Raw genomic sequence first — 20591 nt, 5'->3', positions numbered from 1 at the left:
ACCTCAACACCCCACTGTCACAAACAGATAGATCAACTAGACAAAAAATAAGTAATGAAATACTAGAACTCAATCGAACTTTTGAACAAATGAACTTAACAGATGTTTACAGAGTCTTCCACCCCACAAAATCAGAATACACATTCTTCTCAGCTGCACATGGATCATTCTCCAAAAAAGACCACATACTCACACACAGAACATGTTTAAGTAAGGGCAAAGGAATTGAAGTTATCCCCTGTATATTATCAGACCATAGTGCAATGAAATTGGAGATCCACAGCAAAAAAACGGGAAAAATTTCATAAACACGTGGAAATTGAACAACACACTTCTGAATAATCAATGGGTCACAGAGGAAATTAAAGAAGAAATCAGAGAGTTCCTTCAATTAAATGACAATGACAATACAACATATCGGAATCTATGGGACACAATGAAACCAGTCTTAAGAGGGAAATTCATAGCAGTGAATACGCATATTAGGAAAACAGAACGAGCCCAATTAAATAACCTGATGCTGAACCTCAAGCTTCTAGAAAAAGAAGAGCAGGACAACCCAAAAGCTCATAAAAGGGAGGAAATTATTAAGATCAGAGGAGAAATCAATATAATGGAGACTAAGAGAACAATACTAAAAAATCAATGAAGCCAAGAGTTGGTTCTTTGAAAGAATAAACAAAATTGACAATCCCTTAGCCAACCTTGTCAGAAAAAGGAAAGAAAAGGCCCAAATCCATGTAATTATGAATGAAAAGGGTGAAATTACAACAGACCCAGCAGAAATCTAGAGGATCATCAATACCTACTTCCAGAACCTATACGCCAATAAGATGGACAACACAGAAGAAATGGACAGATTCCTAGATACATATGAATTACCAATGCTGAACGAAGAAGACCTAAAAGTTCTAAACAATCTAACGTCAATCAATGAAGTTGAAAATGTAATTAAAAACTTACCAACTAAGAAAAGCCTGGGCCCTGATGGCTTCACTGCTGAATTCTACAAGACATTTGGAGAGGAACTACTGCCACTACTGTTCAAACTCTTCAGTGTAACTGAAAGGGAAGCAATACTCCCGAATTCATTCCTGGAAGCAAGCATCACCTTGATCCCCAAAGCAGAGAAAGACCCAACTGAAAAACAGAACTATAGGCCAATCTCACTAATAAACATAGATGCAAAAATCCTTAATGAGATACTGGTTAATAGAATGCAGAAGATCATCAAGAAGATCATACACCCTGATCAAGTGGGATTCATCCCAGGGATGCAGGGATGGTTCAACATACGCAAATCAATCAATGTAATACACTATATCAATAGAACCAAGGACAAAAACCATATGATTATCTCCACAGGTGCAGAAAAAGCATTTGACAAAATCCAACATGCATTTATGATAAAAACCCTACAAAAAATTGGAATAGATGGTCTCTACCTCAAACTGATAGAAGCTATCTATGAAAAACCAACAGCTAATATCATACCAAATGGTCAAAAACTGAAATCCTTCACACTAAAATCAGGAACAAGACAAGGATGTCCATTATCACCACTCTTGTTCAATATAGTTCTGGAAACGTTAGCCACAGCAATTAGACAAGAGAAATACAAGGAATAAAGACAGGAAATGAAGAAGTCAAATTGTCATTATTTGCAGATGACATGATACTCTATATAGAAGACCCCAAGAACTCCACCAAAAGTCTTCTAGACTTAATAACCAAATTCAGTCAAGTAGCTGGTTACAAGGTCAACACACAAAAATCAATAGCTTTCCTCTACACCAATGACAGACTCACTGAGCAAGAAATAGGGCAAACAATTCCTTTCACAATGGCATCCAAAAAACTGAAATACCTAGGAATCAACCTAACAAAAGAAATCAAAGACCTCTTCTCTGAAACCTATGGCACTCTGAAAAGAGAGATTGAAGAGGATATCAGAAAATGGACAGACATCCCTTGCTCCTGGGTAGGAAGGATTAATATAGTGAAAATGGCCATACTTCCAAAACTGCTATATAGATTCAATGCAATTCCAATTGAGATTCCAGCAGCATACTTGATGGACCTTGAGAAAACAATCCAAAAATTCATTTGGAACAAGAAGAGACCCAGAATAGCAAAAGCAATTCTAGGTAACAGAGACATGGCAGGGGGTATCCCAATCCCCAACCTGCAACTATACTGCAAAGCTACTGTGATAAAAACAGCATGGTACTGCCAAAGAAACAGACCTGAGGACCAGTGGAACAGATTAGAAGAGGCAGAAACAACGCCAGATACACTCATCCATCTTATCTTTGATAAAGGAGCCAAACACCCTCACTGGGGAAAGATAGGCTCTTTAATAAATGGTGCTGGAAAAATTTGGTTTCAACTTGCCAAAGATTAAAACTAGACCTATATCTCTCACCATGCACTAAACTAAAATCGAAATGGATTAAAGATCTAAATATTAAAATAGAAACTCTGAACCAGTTGGAACAGAGGTTATGTAGAACCCTTGAAGACATCGGTGTAGAAAAGATTTTATGAACAAATCCTCAGTTGCCCGTGAACTAGCACAAACAATCAACAAGTGGGATCTCTTCTCATTAAAAGGTTTCTGCACAGCAAGAGAAACCACCAGCAGTGTGAAGAGACAACCCACAATGTGGGAAAAAATCTTCACCTGATCTTCCTCAGACAAAGGTCTACTATCTCGAATCTATAAAGAACTTAAAAAGATCAGACCTCCCAAATTTAAAGACCCAATCTAAAAATGGGCATCTGAAATGAACAGACATTTCTCAGACAAGGAAATAGAAATAGCAAATAAATACATGAAAAAATGTTCAACATCACTGGTCATTCGAGAGATGCAAATGAAAACAACGCTGAGATTCCACCTCACTCCAGAAAGAATGGCTGCTATCATGAAATCAACCAATAACAAATGCTGGCAGGGCTGTGGGGAAAGAGGAACCCTGCTCCATTGCTGGTGGGCGTGTCAACTGGTGCAACCACTGTGGAAATCAGTATGGAGATACCTCAAAGAACTAGGACTGGAAGTCCCATTTGACCCCACTATTCCACTGCTGGGGATCTTCTCCAAAGAATTAAAAGAATCATACCACAGTGATATATGTGTGCCCGTGTTCATAGCAGCACAGTTTGTGATAGCTGAAACTTGGAAACAGCCCAAATGCCCATCAACTGGAGACTGGATAAAGAAAATGTGGTTTTTTTATAAAATGGAGTACTACTAGCCATAAAAAATGAGAAATTAGAGACATTTATAGCTAAGTGGATGCACATTGAGGCAATACTCTTAAGTGAAATAAATAGGACACACATGTATAAATACCAAATAGTTTCTCTGGTGTGAGAAACTGAAAGTGTAAATAAGGACTAAAATGTATAATAGGTAATGTGAAATAGGAAGAAAAGGGGCAAAGGGGAAGGAAGTGGGAGGGCTAGGGGAAAGGATAGAAGGGAATGGGATTAATATGAGAAAATGGAAAAACAGGAACAAAATCTTTGAAAATAGGGAGGAATGGAGGGGTTGAAGGGAAAGCTGGGCAAGGGTGAAAAATAAGAACCAAGAGAGTCTATGTAAAGGTGCAAATTTCCAATGATGAATGTCATTATATTGTATACCTAAAATGTACCAATGATTAGAATGAATAATCGATAATGTAAAATAGGAAGAAAAGGTCCAAAGGGGTAGGGGTAGTGGGAGGGGCAAGGGAAAGGAAAGAAGGGAAAGGACAAATGATGAGAAATGGAAAAAATGGAAATAAAGTCTTTGTAAATAGGGAAGGGTGGAGGGCGTGAAGGGAGGGCTAGGAATCGGAAAAAAATAAGAACCAAGATGCATTATGTACAGGTACAACTCCCAATGAGAAATGTAATTGTGTTGTATACCTACAATGTACCAATAAAAGAATTTAATAAAAAATATATATATATACTATTATCAATCATAACCTATTAGGTGCATATACAAGAGCTATACATTTTTAAATTGTGTTACTTGTAATTTCATAATTTTTTAAATATGGAAAATATCAAACCTATCTGTAAAGTTGACATTGCCCTAAAAATATTCATAAATATTTATAAGAGTTCACTTCAACTAGAGGTACATTAACTTGCAAATGGAAAATACATAAGGTGAAGACACTTACCCATCCTCAGTTTCTTTTAGTAAACGACTAGCAATTCGGATCAGCATGCAGTAAGCAAACTGTGATTTGAGACCAGATTTAGTAAACTTATTTAACATCTTGGAAACAGCAAGACGATCATTCTTTCGAAGGTGATACAGTACTCCCAATGCATGATACTGAAAAACAAGAAAAAGAACATGGCACACGGACTAGAAAAAAGACAAAAAATTTCCATGAAAATAGAATAACATGGAACTAGATAAAAGATGTTTCTTAAGAAGAAATCCAAGTTAAATGTATATAGATATCTTTTTCATAGTGAACTAAACACAGGCAAGACTAAGATGATAAGAAATTATAATTTATAAGAAGTTGCAAATTCTAGCAGTTTCAACCAGACCCACACATACTGAAATCCAAGGCTTTACCAGTGTTGCAGTTCTCATTCATTCATACATGTTTATTTTTAGACAGGATCTTACTATGTTGCCTCAGTGGTATTGAACTTACGGGCTCAAGCGATTTCCAACCTCAGCCTTCCAAGAGCTCTAACTATAGGTTGTTGGCACCACTATGCGTGTTTATAGGTCTCTTTTAGTAGCTTTAAAGCATGTGTGATCACCTCAGGAGTTATAGGATTAATCTCCTAAAGTAGGCTGGGAATTTTACCATGATGCTTTGTATAAAAACATAATGAACAGAGTTAGGACAGTGACAGTGTCCAAGGGAAAAGTTACTACTGTTTCTATATAATTTGCTAATATGAGAAAATATAAATATTTTTAAAGCTATAAATAAATACCCTCTCAAATACACATGAAGTATTTTATGCAAGACTGCTAGTCAAGAATATAGTCTTGCTGGGATCTATAATCCCAGCTACTCAGGAGGTTAAAGCAAGAAAATCACAAGATCGAGGCCAGACTGGGAAACTTGGCAAGACTCCGTGTCAAAATTTAAAAATGGATGTAGCTTAGTGCTAGAGTGCTTGCGTAGCATTCGTGAGGCTCTGGGTTCAATCCCCAGTAACAGAAAGAAGATAAAATAATAATCTTGTTCCTGTTAATAAGAAATAAGCCTAATAATTATCATAAAAAGATATTTTTGACAAAATGATTTCCAAGTTTTATAAAGTAAAAACTGTTCTTTATTATTTTTATAATGTCTGTACTCAAGGCCTGAAAAACTAGAAATTGAGGGCTATATCTTTTTCCACAAATTACTTCTCATACAAAAGCCTACAATACATCTTGAAGGACCTTTGGAATGAACATTTCAATCTATTGCTGAACATAAGAACCTTTACTGAACATTCCTACAGAAGGTAACCTATCTTCTACTAAACACTCAAAGGGTCTATGATAATAATCATAATTAGTGAGATTAACTACTTGAGAATATGCACTGGTAGGCTGCTTAAATGCCAAACACTTTGCCTTTAGTCACTATTAGTTCCCCTTAAAGAAAGCAGATCTGGATCCACAGACTCTTGTGATTCAATGAGATTACCTGGACCATAATATTGTCACTTGATGCAGCTTCTTGGGCTTCATTTATCCAGCGTTTAACCACATCATAACTTATCTTCATCATATGCTATATATAAGAGCAAAAGAGAATAGATAATGTATGATCACTAGAAGTTTAGAAACATGAGTTAATTTTCTTGCAAAATTACATTAGACATTTCTTAAGATAGAAAATTTTATAGCTAAATAAGTATTTCATATTTTCATTATTGATAAACCAGAAACATTTTCAATACCTTTGTGCAAAAGTGAAACTATGTTTGTAAGCTGGAAGGGGTATATAAAAGTAATGAAAGGCGAAGAAGAGGAAGGGAATTGATACTTAACAGAATGGTTAATACTTAAATACTGTTCCAGGAAACTCCTTTGAAGAAAGAAACTGAGCACAATATATCCCCTGCTGTAAAAACCAACCAAAAGCATTACAGAATCAGGAAGTCTTATGATTCAGATGTTCTAATACACTCACACATTCATTACTGATTTTAATCAAATGCAGTGCAACACTTTTTTTTTTGTTACCAGGAACTGAACTCAGGACCTTGTACTTGCAAGGTAGGCAGCGGCACCACTGAGCTAAATCCCCAGCCCCACATTTTATTTTATTTTATTTTAATGAAAAGGATAAAGAAAAGTTATTATTAAAAACGAAGACTGCTTCTAGGGAAGGAATTCAGAAGTGAAACAGGAGACTGGATTGAAGGACATATTGCAGATACAGGGCTTCAAGGAAAGACAAAAGAGTAAGAGGTAGAACCACAGGTCATAAAGGAAAAATTTTTACAGGAATGGCTCTCAGTTTCTTCACTGTTCTCTACTTCACCTCACCCTCCACCCCAATTATGTGCACAACTTTGCATTCCCAAAACCTTTCAAACATGAAATTCTATGATTTTGTCTACTTTAACTGCTCAATGCTAAAACACATCTGGATACAGTAACAGAAATGTATACATATTTTTAAACTGTGATACTTCGTTTTTGCAACTAGAAAATGTTACATGTATAAGAACCAGAAAATTGCTTGCTCACTTACTAAAGAAGATACCAGGGCTGAACTGGATACACTGGAGACTTTGTCCACAATGGCCTGCTTCATGTATCTTTCAATGGCTTGTAACATTGTTCCCTAATAACATTCAGAAAGAAAAAGCTATTGAAAAAACTGTCATGCAAAATTACCACTTCAAAGTAATTTACTTTCCGGGAGGGGATTTAGCTCAGTGGTTCTGCTGCCTGCTTTGCAAGCGTAAGGACCAGAGTTCAATCCCCAGTACCAAAAAAAAAAAAATCAAAGTAATTTACTTTTGATCCCCGCGGTACCAAAAAAAAAAAAAGTAATTTACAAAAACTAGTCATGTGCTTATATTTAATATTTAGAATACTTAGAATACATTAAAAGGATTATTATATAATATAGTAATAATATCCTAGAGTGCAGAACCCAAATAACCCAGTGGAGTTTCAAAAAAGAACACTCAAGATTATTATGTGATAAAGTTTAACTGTTCAATAAGGAAACAAAATGTCTCAAAGTGGAGAATTCCACCTTGTAGAAAATACATAAGCAGAAGCTGAATCTCTCAGTAAGAGCTGCTATAAACAAATTCCTGTATGGGGGTAGAGGCTACATCCCCAAACTTCTTTTTACATTTTTAAATTTTGAGTCAGAATCTTGCTAAGTCACTAAGTTGCCTAGGTTGGGCTCAAATTTGTGATCTTCCTGATCAGCCTTCCAAAATGTGGAGGTTACTTTTGAAGTCCTCAAAATACCTTTATATGGGTCCAGGAATTTAGCTCAGTGGTTCTACCACCTGCCCTGCAAGCGCAAGGTCCCGAGTTCGAACCCCAGTACAAAAAAATACCTTTATATGAAGAACATATATTATATACGGATTCCAGACACTTTAAAAAATTAAGCATAATGTGTGATTATCTCAGACACATACATGTTCTCCCCAGAGAAGTCCACCCTTAGCTAATCTTCAACATCCTACTACAGCAAGCCCTCAGCACAAAATCTTATGGAAATACAGTTCTTTATTGCTTTAAAATTTAGCACTGGGGGGGGGCAGGGATTTAGCTCAGTTGTTCCGCCCCCTGCCTTGCAAGCGCAAGGTCCTGAGTTGGATCCCTGGTACCAAAAATAAAAAAAAAATTAGCACTGGGAAGGTAGTGGCAGATAAAAAAGAGTAAACAGATTAGGAACAATATTCAAATAAAAAGAGAATTTTATTGCTAGCTCTGGCATGGTCTAGACTTATGTTACCAATTAAAGTTAAAAACAATCACAACAAAACAACAGAGCAGAAAAAATCTGTATTCCCTTTAGGATCCAAATTTGCCAAATTTACAATTTGATTTGGCCCAAACTTCAAAGGTTTAAGAAGGTTGCAAATATACATGTAAGATATATCCAAACATGCATATATAGCTATTATTCAACACTGGCCTGCCTTTCATTTCGATCTTTCCTACTCAGAGTTCCTGGGAAGAAACAACCTAACCACTAAATGAACTCATCACTCCAGATCTGATAGACTGTATCAGGTTAAAAATCTGACTCAGATGGGCCAGGGATTTAGCTCAGTGGTTCTGCCGCCTGCCTCACAGGCACAAGGATCCAAGTTCAATCCCCGGTACCAAAAAAAAAAAAAAAAAAGAAAGAAAGAAAAATCTGACTCAGACCGAGGTGTACACAAGCTACTGGTTACTAGTGGCTAACAAAATTCTGTCTCTTAAGTATCTAAACAAGAGGCCCAAGTCTAGGAAATCATAGATAACCACAGTATATATCTAAAAATCCTGCTCTAAATTCCCTAGATCTGCCCTATTTTTAACTAAATGGTTATAAGCTTTACATCACATTCTGAGTGACCTGTGTACTGTAATTTTTTAAGAAGTTTAAAGCCAAATTGGAATGGACTTTTATTTCCTACAAGCAATGTGTCCTATTACAATTCGTGATAACAAATATTGTATAGTGAGAAAGCACATTAATGTAAATAGACAAAAGAAAATAATCTGAAAGACGATAAGCCAGAGCCACAAAAGCCTTTTTGGTGGTCATCTTTCTCTTACACTAGAGATTCACAAAGTCAGACTAGGGAATCCTGCTAAATCTATATGATTGCCTGCAAACAAACAGAATGTTCCCTTTGGTAACTCAGGAAAACAAAAAGAACTTACATCTGTGATTCTGCAGAGTGCCCTGATCGCTGGGCCCCGGTACACATCTTCCTTTCCAGTCATGTCCTTGGTCAGACTACGAAAAATCGATTAGTTCACAGAAGATCAATTAAAATACTCTTTTTTGAAGAGACCATTCCTAGCTAATTCGCAATTGTCCCCTTAATTACTTCTAAATCTAATCAATACAATGGTGAGCAAAACAAAGTCCACTGCCTTCCTGAAACTTACAATCCAGTGGAAAGAGGTAAAAATCAAATAGACAAGAAACTATAATTTAAAAACTAATAACTGGTATAAAAATAAGGATAATGGTACAAAGACCCAAATTCTAAAAAGCTATCAGACTAGACACAAATTTTTATTAAAAACTAACAAAAAAGACTAACTCATTTAGTTCTCTCTCTCTTATGCATAGCTTTGTACAATGGCAGTCATCAATGGCTTCAGAAACAAGCAGAGGCACATGGTCTGAGCAACAAAATTCTACATCCATAGTTTTAAAAGGTTTCACCTTTTTGCTTTCCTTTTTCTTGTCCTCCTGCATTTGTGTAAGCCTCAAACTATCAATTTTCCTCTTTTTTGGGGGGGTACCTGGGAATCAAACTCGGGTCCTTGCGCTTGCAAGGCAGGCGGCAGAACCACTGGGCTAAATCTCCGGCCCCTCAATTTTCCTCTTTATCAACTCTCACATAACCCAAAATGGCCCACAACTCTGACCTCACTCTGGTAAGACACCAAGAGAAAACAGTGTGAATAACAAAAGTCCTTTGATTTCTTTTTCATCCACAGCCCTTTATTTTTTATTTTGACATAGGGTCTCCCTAAGTGGCTTAATCATCCAAGCTAGGCTTAAACTTGTAATCCTCCAACCTCAGTCTTCCAGAGTGCTGAGATTACAGTGTGTGCCACCATGCCTGGCTTCTTTCTTCTTTAATTATAAAAGTAATTAATTTATTTTACAATTAATTTTTTAAATATTCAGAAAAGTATAAAATATACTTAAATCTTCCCTCACCTACCTAACTTTTAGTACAACTTAGAGATAATCACTATGAACAGTTTCTTATTAAGGGAAAATTTTTTTAAATGTATATAATCCCAGAAAAAATTTTAAATGCATACAACCACAGACATTTATTAAAATGGACACCATTGGTTCTTCATTTTGAAACTTTTCCTTTTGTACTTAGTAACTAGAGAATACTTGTATATCAACACTTTAAAAAACATTTTTACATATCTATCCATGTATTTTTAAATATATCAGTTTTTTATTTTCGGTACCAGGAATCAAACTCAGGACTTTGCACTTGCCAGGCAGGCACGATACCACTGTGCTAAATCTCCAGCCCCTTTAAAAACTTTTTTAATATTGAGAATTGAACCTAGGGTGTTTGCACTGAGCTACATCCTCAGCCTAGATTTATTTTGAGATAGGGTCTCAATAAGGCACTAAATTGCCTAGACTGGGCTCAAACTTGTAATCATCCTGCCTCAGCTCACCATTGAGCTGGGATTACAAGTATACACCAGCACACCTGGCTAATATCTGAGTATTTCTAAAATATCTTTTTATTAGTAGCACAGATTTCCACTGTTTGGATAAATGATGTGCTAACCATTTTCCCACAAATAACTGAATTTTCCAGTAAGATTTACAAAATGAAGATTCTGTTAAGCAAGTTTGGACCATTATGAGAATCAATACATATAATGATAGAAATGGTTTATAACACAAACAAAAATGTTTAAAATTTCAGATTGATGCTTAAACTTTTTTTTTGGTACCAGGGATTGAACTCAGGACCTTGCGCTTGTGAGACAGGCGCTGTGCCACTGAGCTAAATCCCCAGCCCTTGAACATTTTAAGGGGGAGAGTTTTGTTAAAAAACTGTTAAATAATAAATGTGTGGATAAAAGAAGTAGGGGGAAAATCACCATTTTCAACCACCAGAGTGATAAATTCAGACAAGCAACATCAACAAGCACTAAAATTACTGCTAAAAGATTATTTGGGAGATAGTCACATTATCAAAGTAAAATATTCAAGTTAATTTTAGTGAAACATTTATGTTAGAAATCCATGCTGTGTTCCCCTGCAAATGGTAGCCATTATCCCAAATCAATGATTCTTTTTGAATTTTTATACAGATTGGAAATGTTACCTTTTTTTACTTAATATAACTTAAGAATAAACAAGAATATTTTTCTATTAGTGCTATATACAAATTTTTACATTGATTGGAAATGTTACCTTTTAAATACTAAAATCATATGTGAATTTGGGCCTATTTCTGTACTTTCTCTTACATTACTTATTTTTCCCTTTTCAATATAAATTTATTTTAATTACTATACAATTATAGAGCAGGTTCCCCCTCATGATTCTTCTTTATATAAATGATCCTGGCTGTTGTCACATAGGCTGTTTCTGAAAAGATTTTGAATCATCTGTCAATATCTCATTAACATCTTTTTTTTTTTTTGGTACTGGGGATCAAACTCAGGACCTTGCGCATGTGAGGCCGGTGCCGGAACCACTAAGCTAAATCCCCAGCCCTCATTAACATCTTTTGAAGTGCCTGCAATAAATATACATATACAGGCTAACAAAGGATGAATCTTTTCTATTTTCCCAGGCCTTCTTGAACTTGATTCTCAGCAGTTTTTAAGTTTCCCTCAGATAGGTCCTGTACATTTCTTGAGTTTACTTTTCAGTATTCATCACTTCTGTGTGCCACAACAAATTGAAATTTTTATTTTATTCTATATTCTAATAAGTGTTCAAATATAGAAAAATCATTTAATCTTCACAAAGTCCCTAAAAGAAGGGATTAGTACTATCCCTGTTCTAAAGATGGGAAAACCAAAGCACACAACAACTCATCTTGAAAGTAACAAAATAAGAATTTAAACAGTTTAATATAACGAAAATCACATTAAATAACAACGGCTAATTCCTTCTCAATATATTATTTCTTTCTACTTCTCTAAATATTAGTTTCTATCACTTCTCGGCCTTTTGGATAAGATCAAGTGTAGTATCTAAATATTAGTTTCTTTTTCAAAATAAATTTATAGTTTGGCTGCAATGTAATAAGAAAAAATAGACTCTGTTGTACTTCCACTTCCTGAAATTAAGGAGTGTTCAGGGGCTGAATGTACGCTGAACTTTGTAAGTACCCTATAAACACTTGTAAAGGTGATATTTCTATTATAAAGGTATAATTTAAAAATATTAATTAACTTTTACAAATACATTATTCAGATCATTTTTTTCTTCTTTTTTATAACAGGACATTCTGGTTTGCTTCTATTTGCATTTTTTTGTGATTTTTGGTTTATGTACTTTAATGCTATATTGATAATTTAATATAGTTCTGCCTTAAGTTTGTATATTAAGTATTCCTTTTCTGTCTCATTCAAAGTGTTTTTGCATTGATATGAATTTCCTAATACAGTATTAATAGCAAGTTCTGAGCTTCCTTTCAACAGTGTTTGCCTTGTGTGCTTTCAACCACCCTTCTACATTCACTTTATGTTAATTTGTTTTCGACTATGAATTACAAAATGTAGCATATGTTTAGTTGTATTTTATTTTTTAAGCTCGTTGGGTTTTTTAGTAGGTTGTGTTTAGAGTTAGTTCTGTCGATGTGTTTTGTTACATCTCTCTTCTGAATACTTCCTTTGTTTCCTATAAGGCAGCACTGTCCAACAGAACTTTCTGCAATGATGGAAATGTTCTGCATCATTCAATATAGTAGCCACAAGTTATATGTGGCTACCGAGCACCTAAATACAATTAGTGAGACTGCGGAGGTGAGCCTTTAATTTTACTTAACTTTAATTAATGTTCATTATAATTTAAGTTACCATATTTGGCTAGTAGCTATCTTGCTGGATAAAACAGCTGTAATAGTTGTGTTTTATTTTGCTAAGTGTTGTTTTCTTTCTGAAATATGGAAGATTTATATTCTAACTTTAGTTCTTTTGTAGTTGCCATAAAACTTTAGACGAAAAAGTTGACCTATGAAAACTAAGAAAATTAGCCAGCACTTCATCTAGTCTTGCTTACTGCAACAGTAGGTGACTCAAACCTTTATCCCAAAGGATCTGAGCCCTCTGTTGGATGTTCCCTGATTGGACCTTCAGTTTTCCCTATTCCCAGTCACCAATGTCACAGACATAATAGAAAGCACCAAAATATATCCAAGGATATACCATGAATTCTAGATATAGTCCTCTTTGCCCCAATTATATAGAAATAACCCTAGTTCCAGACAGAAATCAAGGTCAGTTAAATATCTCTGAATACAGTAGTTCCTTTCTTTACCTTCACCTACATGATGAATACAAGTAACCCAAAGTAGTCATCATTCCAGGTATGTAGACTGGTTTACTTCTTCTCCCAGGTTAACTCTGACATGGGAGTGTGAGATGCCTGTCGTGTCAACTCACCACTCAGGCACATATAATACAAGAGATAATAAGGTATTTCTGTGCTGCAAACGACCTTCAACCATTAGGAACTAGGAGCTAATGAGTTAAATTCTTCTGCCTTTTCATGTCTTTAAAACATTGTTCTCTGGGCAGCAGGAACTTTAATCTACATTCAACAGGATGCTGTTTTAATCCATTCCTGCTGCTGTAATGAAATGGCTTAGAGTAGGTAATTTATAAAGAACAGAAATTTATTTGTGAACAGTTCTAGAGGCTAGGAAGTCCAAGATCAAGACACTAGCAGATCTGATGCCTGGTGAAGACCCATTCCTCACAGATGACACCATCTAGGTGTCCTCACGCAGCAGAATCACTGGAAGAGAAAGAGGCAGCTCTCTGGAGCCTCTTTTATAAGAGCACTAATCCCATTCAGGACAGTGAGGTACTACTTCTTAATATTATTACATAGGAAAGCAAATTTCAATCTGAATTTTGTAGGGATACAAAAATAAAGCACAGCAGATGCATAAATTTTGTAAGTGGGGCCTACAGACAGAAGCCACAAGCACCCCCAGCAAACTCCACTCCCATGGATCCCATGCCCTTGCCATGGCTACCTGTTAACTCCAAGCCCCCTCTGTGTTTTGTTTCTTCCCAGCCCAAGGCACCAGAGGTACCTACCAATCAACCAACCTGATCATGGAAAAAACCCAATGCCCTGGGAGAGAAGGTAAGAAACAATGCACAGGCCAGCAGCACCAGCCCAAGAAAAGCCCACAGCTATTACAAACTTTACTTTTTTTTCTTAAATTCTTTTATTGGTACATTTTAGGTATAAAACACATCTACATTTCTCATTGGGAACCTTGGTTCTTATTTTTTCCCCATTCCTAGCCCTCCCTTTATGCCCTCCACACTTCCCTATTTACAAAGACTTTATTTCTGTTTTTACCATTTCTCATCATTTTTCCTTTCCCTTCTTTCCTTCCCCTGCCCCTCCCACTACCCCTACCCCTTTGGACCTTTTCTTCCTATTGTGCATAAGCTATTGTAAACTTTAAAAAAAAAAAATAGTGTGGGCAGGTTAGAGTTGGAGAAAAAAATCCAGTGTAGCACCTGCCATACTGGAGAAGGTTTAATGAGGATTCATTTTTGGGAAGGGATTACTTGTTTAAGGCTGAGCCACAGAACAACTTCAGAAAAACTCCACTTAAGGTTCTCCAGTGTTACCCTACCACAGGGACTAGGTGAGAGACAGCCAAATGAGACAGCTGCAGAGAGGGTGCTGGCTAGACACAGATTCCCAGAGAAGTGCAAGCATAGGGTAGGAAGAACACAGACCCCTGCTCTCTGTGGTGAGAAGCCAGACCTGGCAAGTGTGGCTTTCAGAAGCAGCTGGATCTGAAAGCACTGGAATTAAGTCCAGCAATCTGCTTGAACCCCCAACCCACTTCCTAAATCCAGCAGAGAGTAACGGTCTGTTTTCCCCATCTACCAATGTTAGCAGGACACGTGTTTGGCTTTGGACAGTTACCACAGTCTAGGGGGTACAGATAGAGGTATCTCTGAAGTAGAAGGGGTATTTCACAAACCCTCAGACCCTAAAGCTAGATTTTAAAAACTGCAACTTCCTGGATTCCAAGACTGCAGATCCTAGAAAGCATTCATTTAAAATACAGAAGATTATATTTTTTACCCATTTTTTTTCTTTTTCCTTTATTGGTTTTGGGGTTTAAGGGGGTATTTTTTTTCCCTTTCTCCTTTTATTTTTTTCATCTTATTTTTCTTATCCCTTTATTGTTTTTTCTTTTTTCTCCTTTTTCTTGTTTATTTTTTTCTGCTATTTTTATCTAATCCTATTAGTATCCTTTTACTTCCTAATTGGAACCTTCACCTCACTTTATCCTCCTCCTTCTCATCTTCCATTGATTAATTTTATAGATTTTATAGTTTTTATTCTCCCACCCCACCCCCCACCTTTACTAGCATAAACAAACTTTATTAATCTGTAGGTAGTTACTTTACACTATTATTGTTGAATATTTTTCTATTAGTGGAGGTACAGTTGTTACATTTAGTATTTACTATATGTCAATATTTGATTCATTTTAGTTTTTATACTATAGTTATAGACCTCTTTCCTACAGTTAAGGGTGGTATGTTACTGGTTCTTAGGGTACATCAATATCCAGTTTGTCTTTGATGCTATTACTATTGCTGATTTTACTGCTATTGCCAAGGAATTGCTTTCTCTGTATGCCAATATCTTGATTGACTTTGAGTCATTAAAAATACTGTGGCCTAGGGCCAGGGATTTAGCTCAGTGGTTCCCGCACCTGCTTTGCAAGAGCAAAGTTCCCAGTTTGATCCCTGGTACCAAAAAAAGAGAAAATACTGTGGCCTATTCCCAGAGAACTGGGTGCTAGGTCAAGTATACTGTAGCTTCCTCTCTTAAATAATGGAGGTGGCTGGGTCTTGGGACAGAGGCAAAGATCTACAGATAGCCTCACCCAGAGTGCAGTACTGAAAAACGAACTCTAAAGAGGTCTCCATGCTAGCAGCAAATCTTTCCACCATACTCAGCCCACAAACCTCAGTGCACATGCGCGCACACACACACACATACACACAGACACACACATACAAACAGAAGTATGAGAAGATAAGATGACAAAATGTCTCTCAAAACTCCCAACTCCCCCAAAGCTAATCCATACCTTCAAACAAATGGACATCTACACTACAAAGTGTTCCACCCAACAACAAAATACACAGTCTTCTCAGCAGCACATGGAACTTTCTCTAAAACAGACCACATACCAGCCAATAAAGCATGCTTAAGTAAATGCAAAAGAATAGAAATTATACCATGCACATTATTAGATCACAGTACAATGAAACTAGACAATAGCAAAAGAAACCACAGAATTTATAGGAAAATGGATATACCTAGAAAACATGTTAAATGAAATAAAGCTTAAAATACAGCATAGTTTCCTTTTGTGAGAAACCCAAAATATAAATAAAGAGCAAAATAAAAGATAAGAGGAAGTAAGGAAATAGATCTTTTTCAAATGGCAAGGAGATCGAGAGATGGAGGGACTGGGGAAAAGGAAGGGGAACAGGATGAAGAAAGAATTAAAATGTGTTATGTACTTTGTTATGGCTTGTATCTAGATGTGCCCCTCAAAGTCTCATGTGCTCATATTTGGGGTTTTGGGGAGGTGGCCGGATCATGGGTATGTGATGCTGGATTAAGGGGTGTGATATTGGTCTGATAACTAAATTGGTTTAGCATAGTTCTGAGTGTTAATGGAGGCCTCGTCAAGAGTGTGGGTGGCATGAATCAATAGGCTTGTAGGCTGGATGAAATATAAAGGGACAGAAAGAAGGCAAACTCTCTGCCTGCTGCTTCACTGCTTTTCTGCCCACCCTGCCACGGACTGTTTCTCCTCTGCTATGCCACCCTGCCTTGGAGCCAGCTGACTATGGACTGAAACCTCAATAAACTGTGAGTCAAACTAAACCTTTCCTCCTTTTTAATTTTGGATGTTGGGTATTTTGTCTCAGCAACAAGAAAAGTAACCAAGACATACATATACCAACTCCCCACGAGGGACATAATCACTATGGACTGCACACACATACTAATAAAAAATAAAAACTGAAAAAAGTAACCACATATGCAAACATATGGGAATTAAACAATACTTTTTTTTTTTTTTTTTTTTTTTGCAGAACCAAGGATCAAACTCAGGACCTTGCACTTGCCAGGCAGGTGTGGCGCTACTGTGCTACATCCCCAGCCCATAAACAATACACTCTTGAATAGTCAATGGGTCACAAAAGAAATCAAGGAAGAAAAGACAGTTCATAGATTCAAACAATAATGCCATTACAAAATACCAGAACCTGTAGGACACAATGAAAGCAGTTCTAGGAGGAGAAGCATATAGCTGTGAATGCCCACATCAGAAATACAGAACAAGTTCAAATAAGTAACCTGAGGCACCTTAAGGTTCTACAAAAACAAGAACAATCCAAAGCTAGTAGAAAGAAGAAAATTATAAAGATCAGAGATGAAATTCAGACTAAAAAAAAATACAAAGAATCAATGAATCAAAGAGGTGGTTCTTTGAAAGAATAAACAAAATAGATAAACCATTTGCCAATCTTAGCCCCAAAAAGGAATAAAATATTGAAATAAATGCAATTAGAAATGAAAAAGTGAAATCACAACAGTCACCACTACAAACAGAAGATTATTAGTAACTACTTAGAAAACCTATACTCAAAAAAAATTGGAAAATTGAAAAAAATGGATAGATTCCTAGATACATATGAAATTACCAAAACTGAACCAAGAAGATACAAAACCCCTGAATGATCCAATAACAGGCAATGAAATTGAAGAAGTAATGAAAAACCTACCAACTTGGAAAACTTCAGGATCTAACGGATTCACTGGTGGATTGCACAATAACTTCAGGGAAGATCTAATAACAATACTCCTCACTCTTTTAAATTGAAAGGGAAGGGGGAGACTTCTGGGAAGACAGTAGAGTGGTGAGGGCAGAGAAGGACCCTCTCTGAGATTTGATGTCCAAACACTGGATTATAGCAGTGTGATGGGGGGTGGGGGAAGGTTAGGAAGAGGTGGAGGGAGAGGAGGGAGAGGAGCAGGGGAGTGGGTCCCTGGTACCCAGGAAGGATCTGAGGCCAGAACTGAAGTCTACAGAGAGAGTGAAGAGAGAGACTTTAATGAAAAGGAGGGAGGTACCAAGCAGCGCTCTCTCCCAAGCCCGGACTCTCAGCAAGGGAACTGTGGGCCAAACCTGCAGATGCATGGTGACTGCTGGCTACCCCACAGGCCTCCACAGAGAAATGCACCAGTAGAACGAAGCAGTGGATGCACCAGACTGCAGTGGTTGGTGAGTTATCCAGGTTCAGACCTCACTCAGGAGAGAGTGACTGGCTGGTAGCCATCGTGGAGAGGGTCCAACTGAGCTCAGAACTCAGAACAGCTTGGAGCAGACTCCATCTAGTGGGTCCCAGTGTCTTGGTGTGGGTGCCTAGTTCAAGTCAGTAAGAGGTCAGGGAGTGGAGTTCAAGGTGGCAGAAGACATATAGATGCTGTAGGCTCAAGGAATCCTGTTTCAGCCTCATAGCCAGAAACCAGACTAAACTACAGAGCAACTAAAAGGGCAGGCTGTCTGGGATTATCCACTACCCTACCATGAAGCTGTGGCTAGCTTGCTGGGATTAATCAATTTGGCTCTGGACTCTTTGCCCATATTGCCTAAGAGTGACAGCAGAGACACACCTGGAATTGGTCTTTTTGGGTTTTTCTTTTTTCTTTTCATTTTTTTCCTTTTTTCCTCCTTTCTATTCTTGTTTTGTTTTTTCTTGACTGTTTGAACATGGTTTCTAGTTTTTTTGTTGTTTTTGTTCTGTTCTGGTTTTTACTTTTTCCTGTTCTCTTTCTCACCTGTCTTCTCCACCAGTTTCCTAAATTTTGTCCTCCAGCCTTGCTTCTGATCTCTTCCTCTTCTTATATTTGTTTTTTACCCACTAACCCCTTTTAAATCTTCTCCCCGAAGGGTAAAATTGCCGTATTAAGGGCTGTAGTTTGTCATTTTCTAGGCTATTTGTGATGCTACTGTTATTGTTAATTGTACTACTTCAGCCAAGGTGACATAATTGTGCTAATTAGTTGTTCCTCTTGGTATAACAAGACTGAGACTGCCTAAGGGTCTTATAAAACAAAAAAACAACCTACAGGCCAGTGCCAAAGAATTGGCAGCTGGGCCAAGTAGGCAGAAACTTCTCATCCCCAATAATTGAAGAGATAGGATCCTGCAACAGACTCAAAACTCAAAAGCTAGCTGGAAGATGCTTCTGAGAAGTAGTCATTTCTTATGGTTTATTAATACTGGTTATTAATACTGGCAATAAAGCTACTAGTCATAAGCAATTTAAAAGTGTCAACCCAGGAATCAAACTTAAAAAAAAAAGAAAATGAAAAGAATCTTAAACAAGATGCAACCTCCCCAGACTTTCAGCTCACCAAAGGCAAACCCAGAGAGCAATTAAGTGGAACAATAGGGAAAGCCACTAACCTGGTCTATCTGGAGTGGTAATAGCAGAAGTAACAAAGCAGATGAACAAGGCTCTAGAAGAAATAATTTCCCAGAAAACTTTAGAGGTGGTGACCAGAATGAAAGACATGCTTAGTGACACCAGAGCAGATACAGATAAAAAAAATTAGAGGAGCTCAGAAACATGATGCAAACCACAGATGCCCAGCATAGGAAAGAAATGGAAACCACAAACACCTAGCATAGTAAAGAAATGGAATTCATGAAACAGACTGAAACAGATAACCAGGAGATTAAAAGCTCCACTGAAAGTATACACAGCGGAATGAGCCAATGTGACCACAGAATATCAGATATAGAGGACAGGATTATAGTTAGCAATCATGAAAAGAGAGATTTCTTAAAAACAGCAAGGGATCATGAGAAATCAATCAGCAGCTGCTAGATGATGCAAAGAAGAATAACACAGGATTGACTGAAGTCAATGAAAAAGCAGGAGACAGATAATGCAAATGACATAAAACCCTGTTCTCAGAGAAGTAATGGCAGAAAACTTCCCAAATAGGGAAAAAGAATTTGACATAGAGATAAATGAGGCACATAGGACTCCAATTAGCCATTATCAAAAAAATCTTCCCAAGGCATATAATAGTCAAGATTACAGAAATTGAACAAAAGGACAGTATATTAAAAGCTATTACAAAAAAGAAACAAATCACCTATAAAGGAAATTCCATCCGAATCATAGCAGACTTCTCAACACAAACTCTCAAGTCAAAGTGAGCTTGGAGTGAAGTATTTCAAGCCCTAAAGGAAAAACACCTCCAACCCAGACTGATATACCCTGCAAAACTATCCTTCAAAATTGAGGAAGAAATAAGATACATCCATGACAAAGAACAACTGAAGAAATTCATGACCACCAAACTAGCACTCCAAAATATTCTAAAGGATATTCTAGAAAGTTACAATAAGGATTACAACTCCATGAAGCCCAACAGAATGAATCCAAAGGCAAGGCAAGAAATTAAACAGAAAAGGAAAGAAGGAAGCCAACAGTAGGAAAATAAAACAACAGAGATAGGATAATACATATCAGTTTAACTATCAATGTTAGTGGTCTCAATTCACCAATCAAAAGAAACAGACTGGCAGAATGGATCAAGAAG

The 20591-nt window shown here is 36.8% G+C and overlaps 1 protein-coding gene and 1 pseudogene across 2 annotated transcripts in view; one reads left to right on the top strand and one right to left on the bottom strand.

Annotated features, from left to right (window-relative positions):
* Positions 1-20591, bottom strand: part of Copg2 (coat protein complex I subunit gamma 2) — a 124612-nt gene that overhangs the window by 84737 nt on the left and 19284 nt on the right. For both annotated transcript variants that reach the window (XM_004856323.3, XM_021237587.2), the window contains exons 6-9: positions 8882-8957; positions 6729-6821; positions 5673-5759; positions 4182-4339 (exon numbers count right to left, since the gene is read on the bottom strand). In XM_004856323.3, the coding sequence (XP_004856380.1) occupies positions 4182-4339; positions 5673-5759; positions 6729-6821; positions 8882-8957 (414 nt within the window). The remainder of the gene's footprint in view (positions 1-4181; positions 4340-5672; positions 5760-6728; positions 6822-8881; positions 8958-20591) is intronic.
* LOC147829605 (U2 spliceosomal RNA) lies at positions 11891-12037 on the top strand (annotated as a pseudogene).

Source organism: Heterocephalus glaber, unplaced genomic scaffold (genome assembly GCF_053883595.1).
Source record: "Heterocephalus glaber isolate CG9 unplaced genomic scaffold, H.glaber_assembly_v1.0 deba00000546, whole genome shotgun sequence".
NCBI classification, from domain to species: Eukaryota; Metazoa; Chordata; class Mammalia; order Rodentia; family Bathyergidae; genus Heterocephalus; species Heterocephalus glaber.
This window is presented reverse-complemented; position numbering and strand designations above follow the sequence as displayed.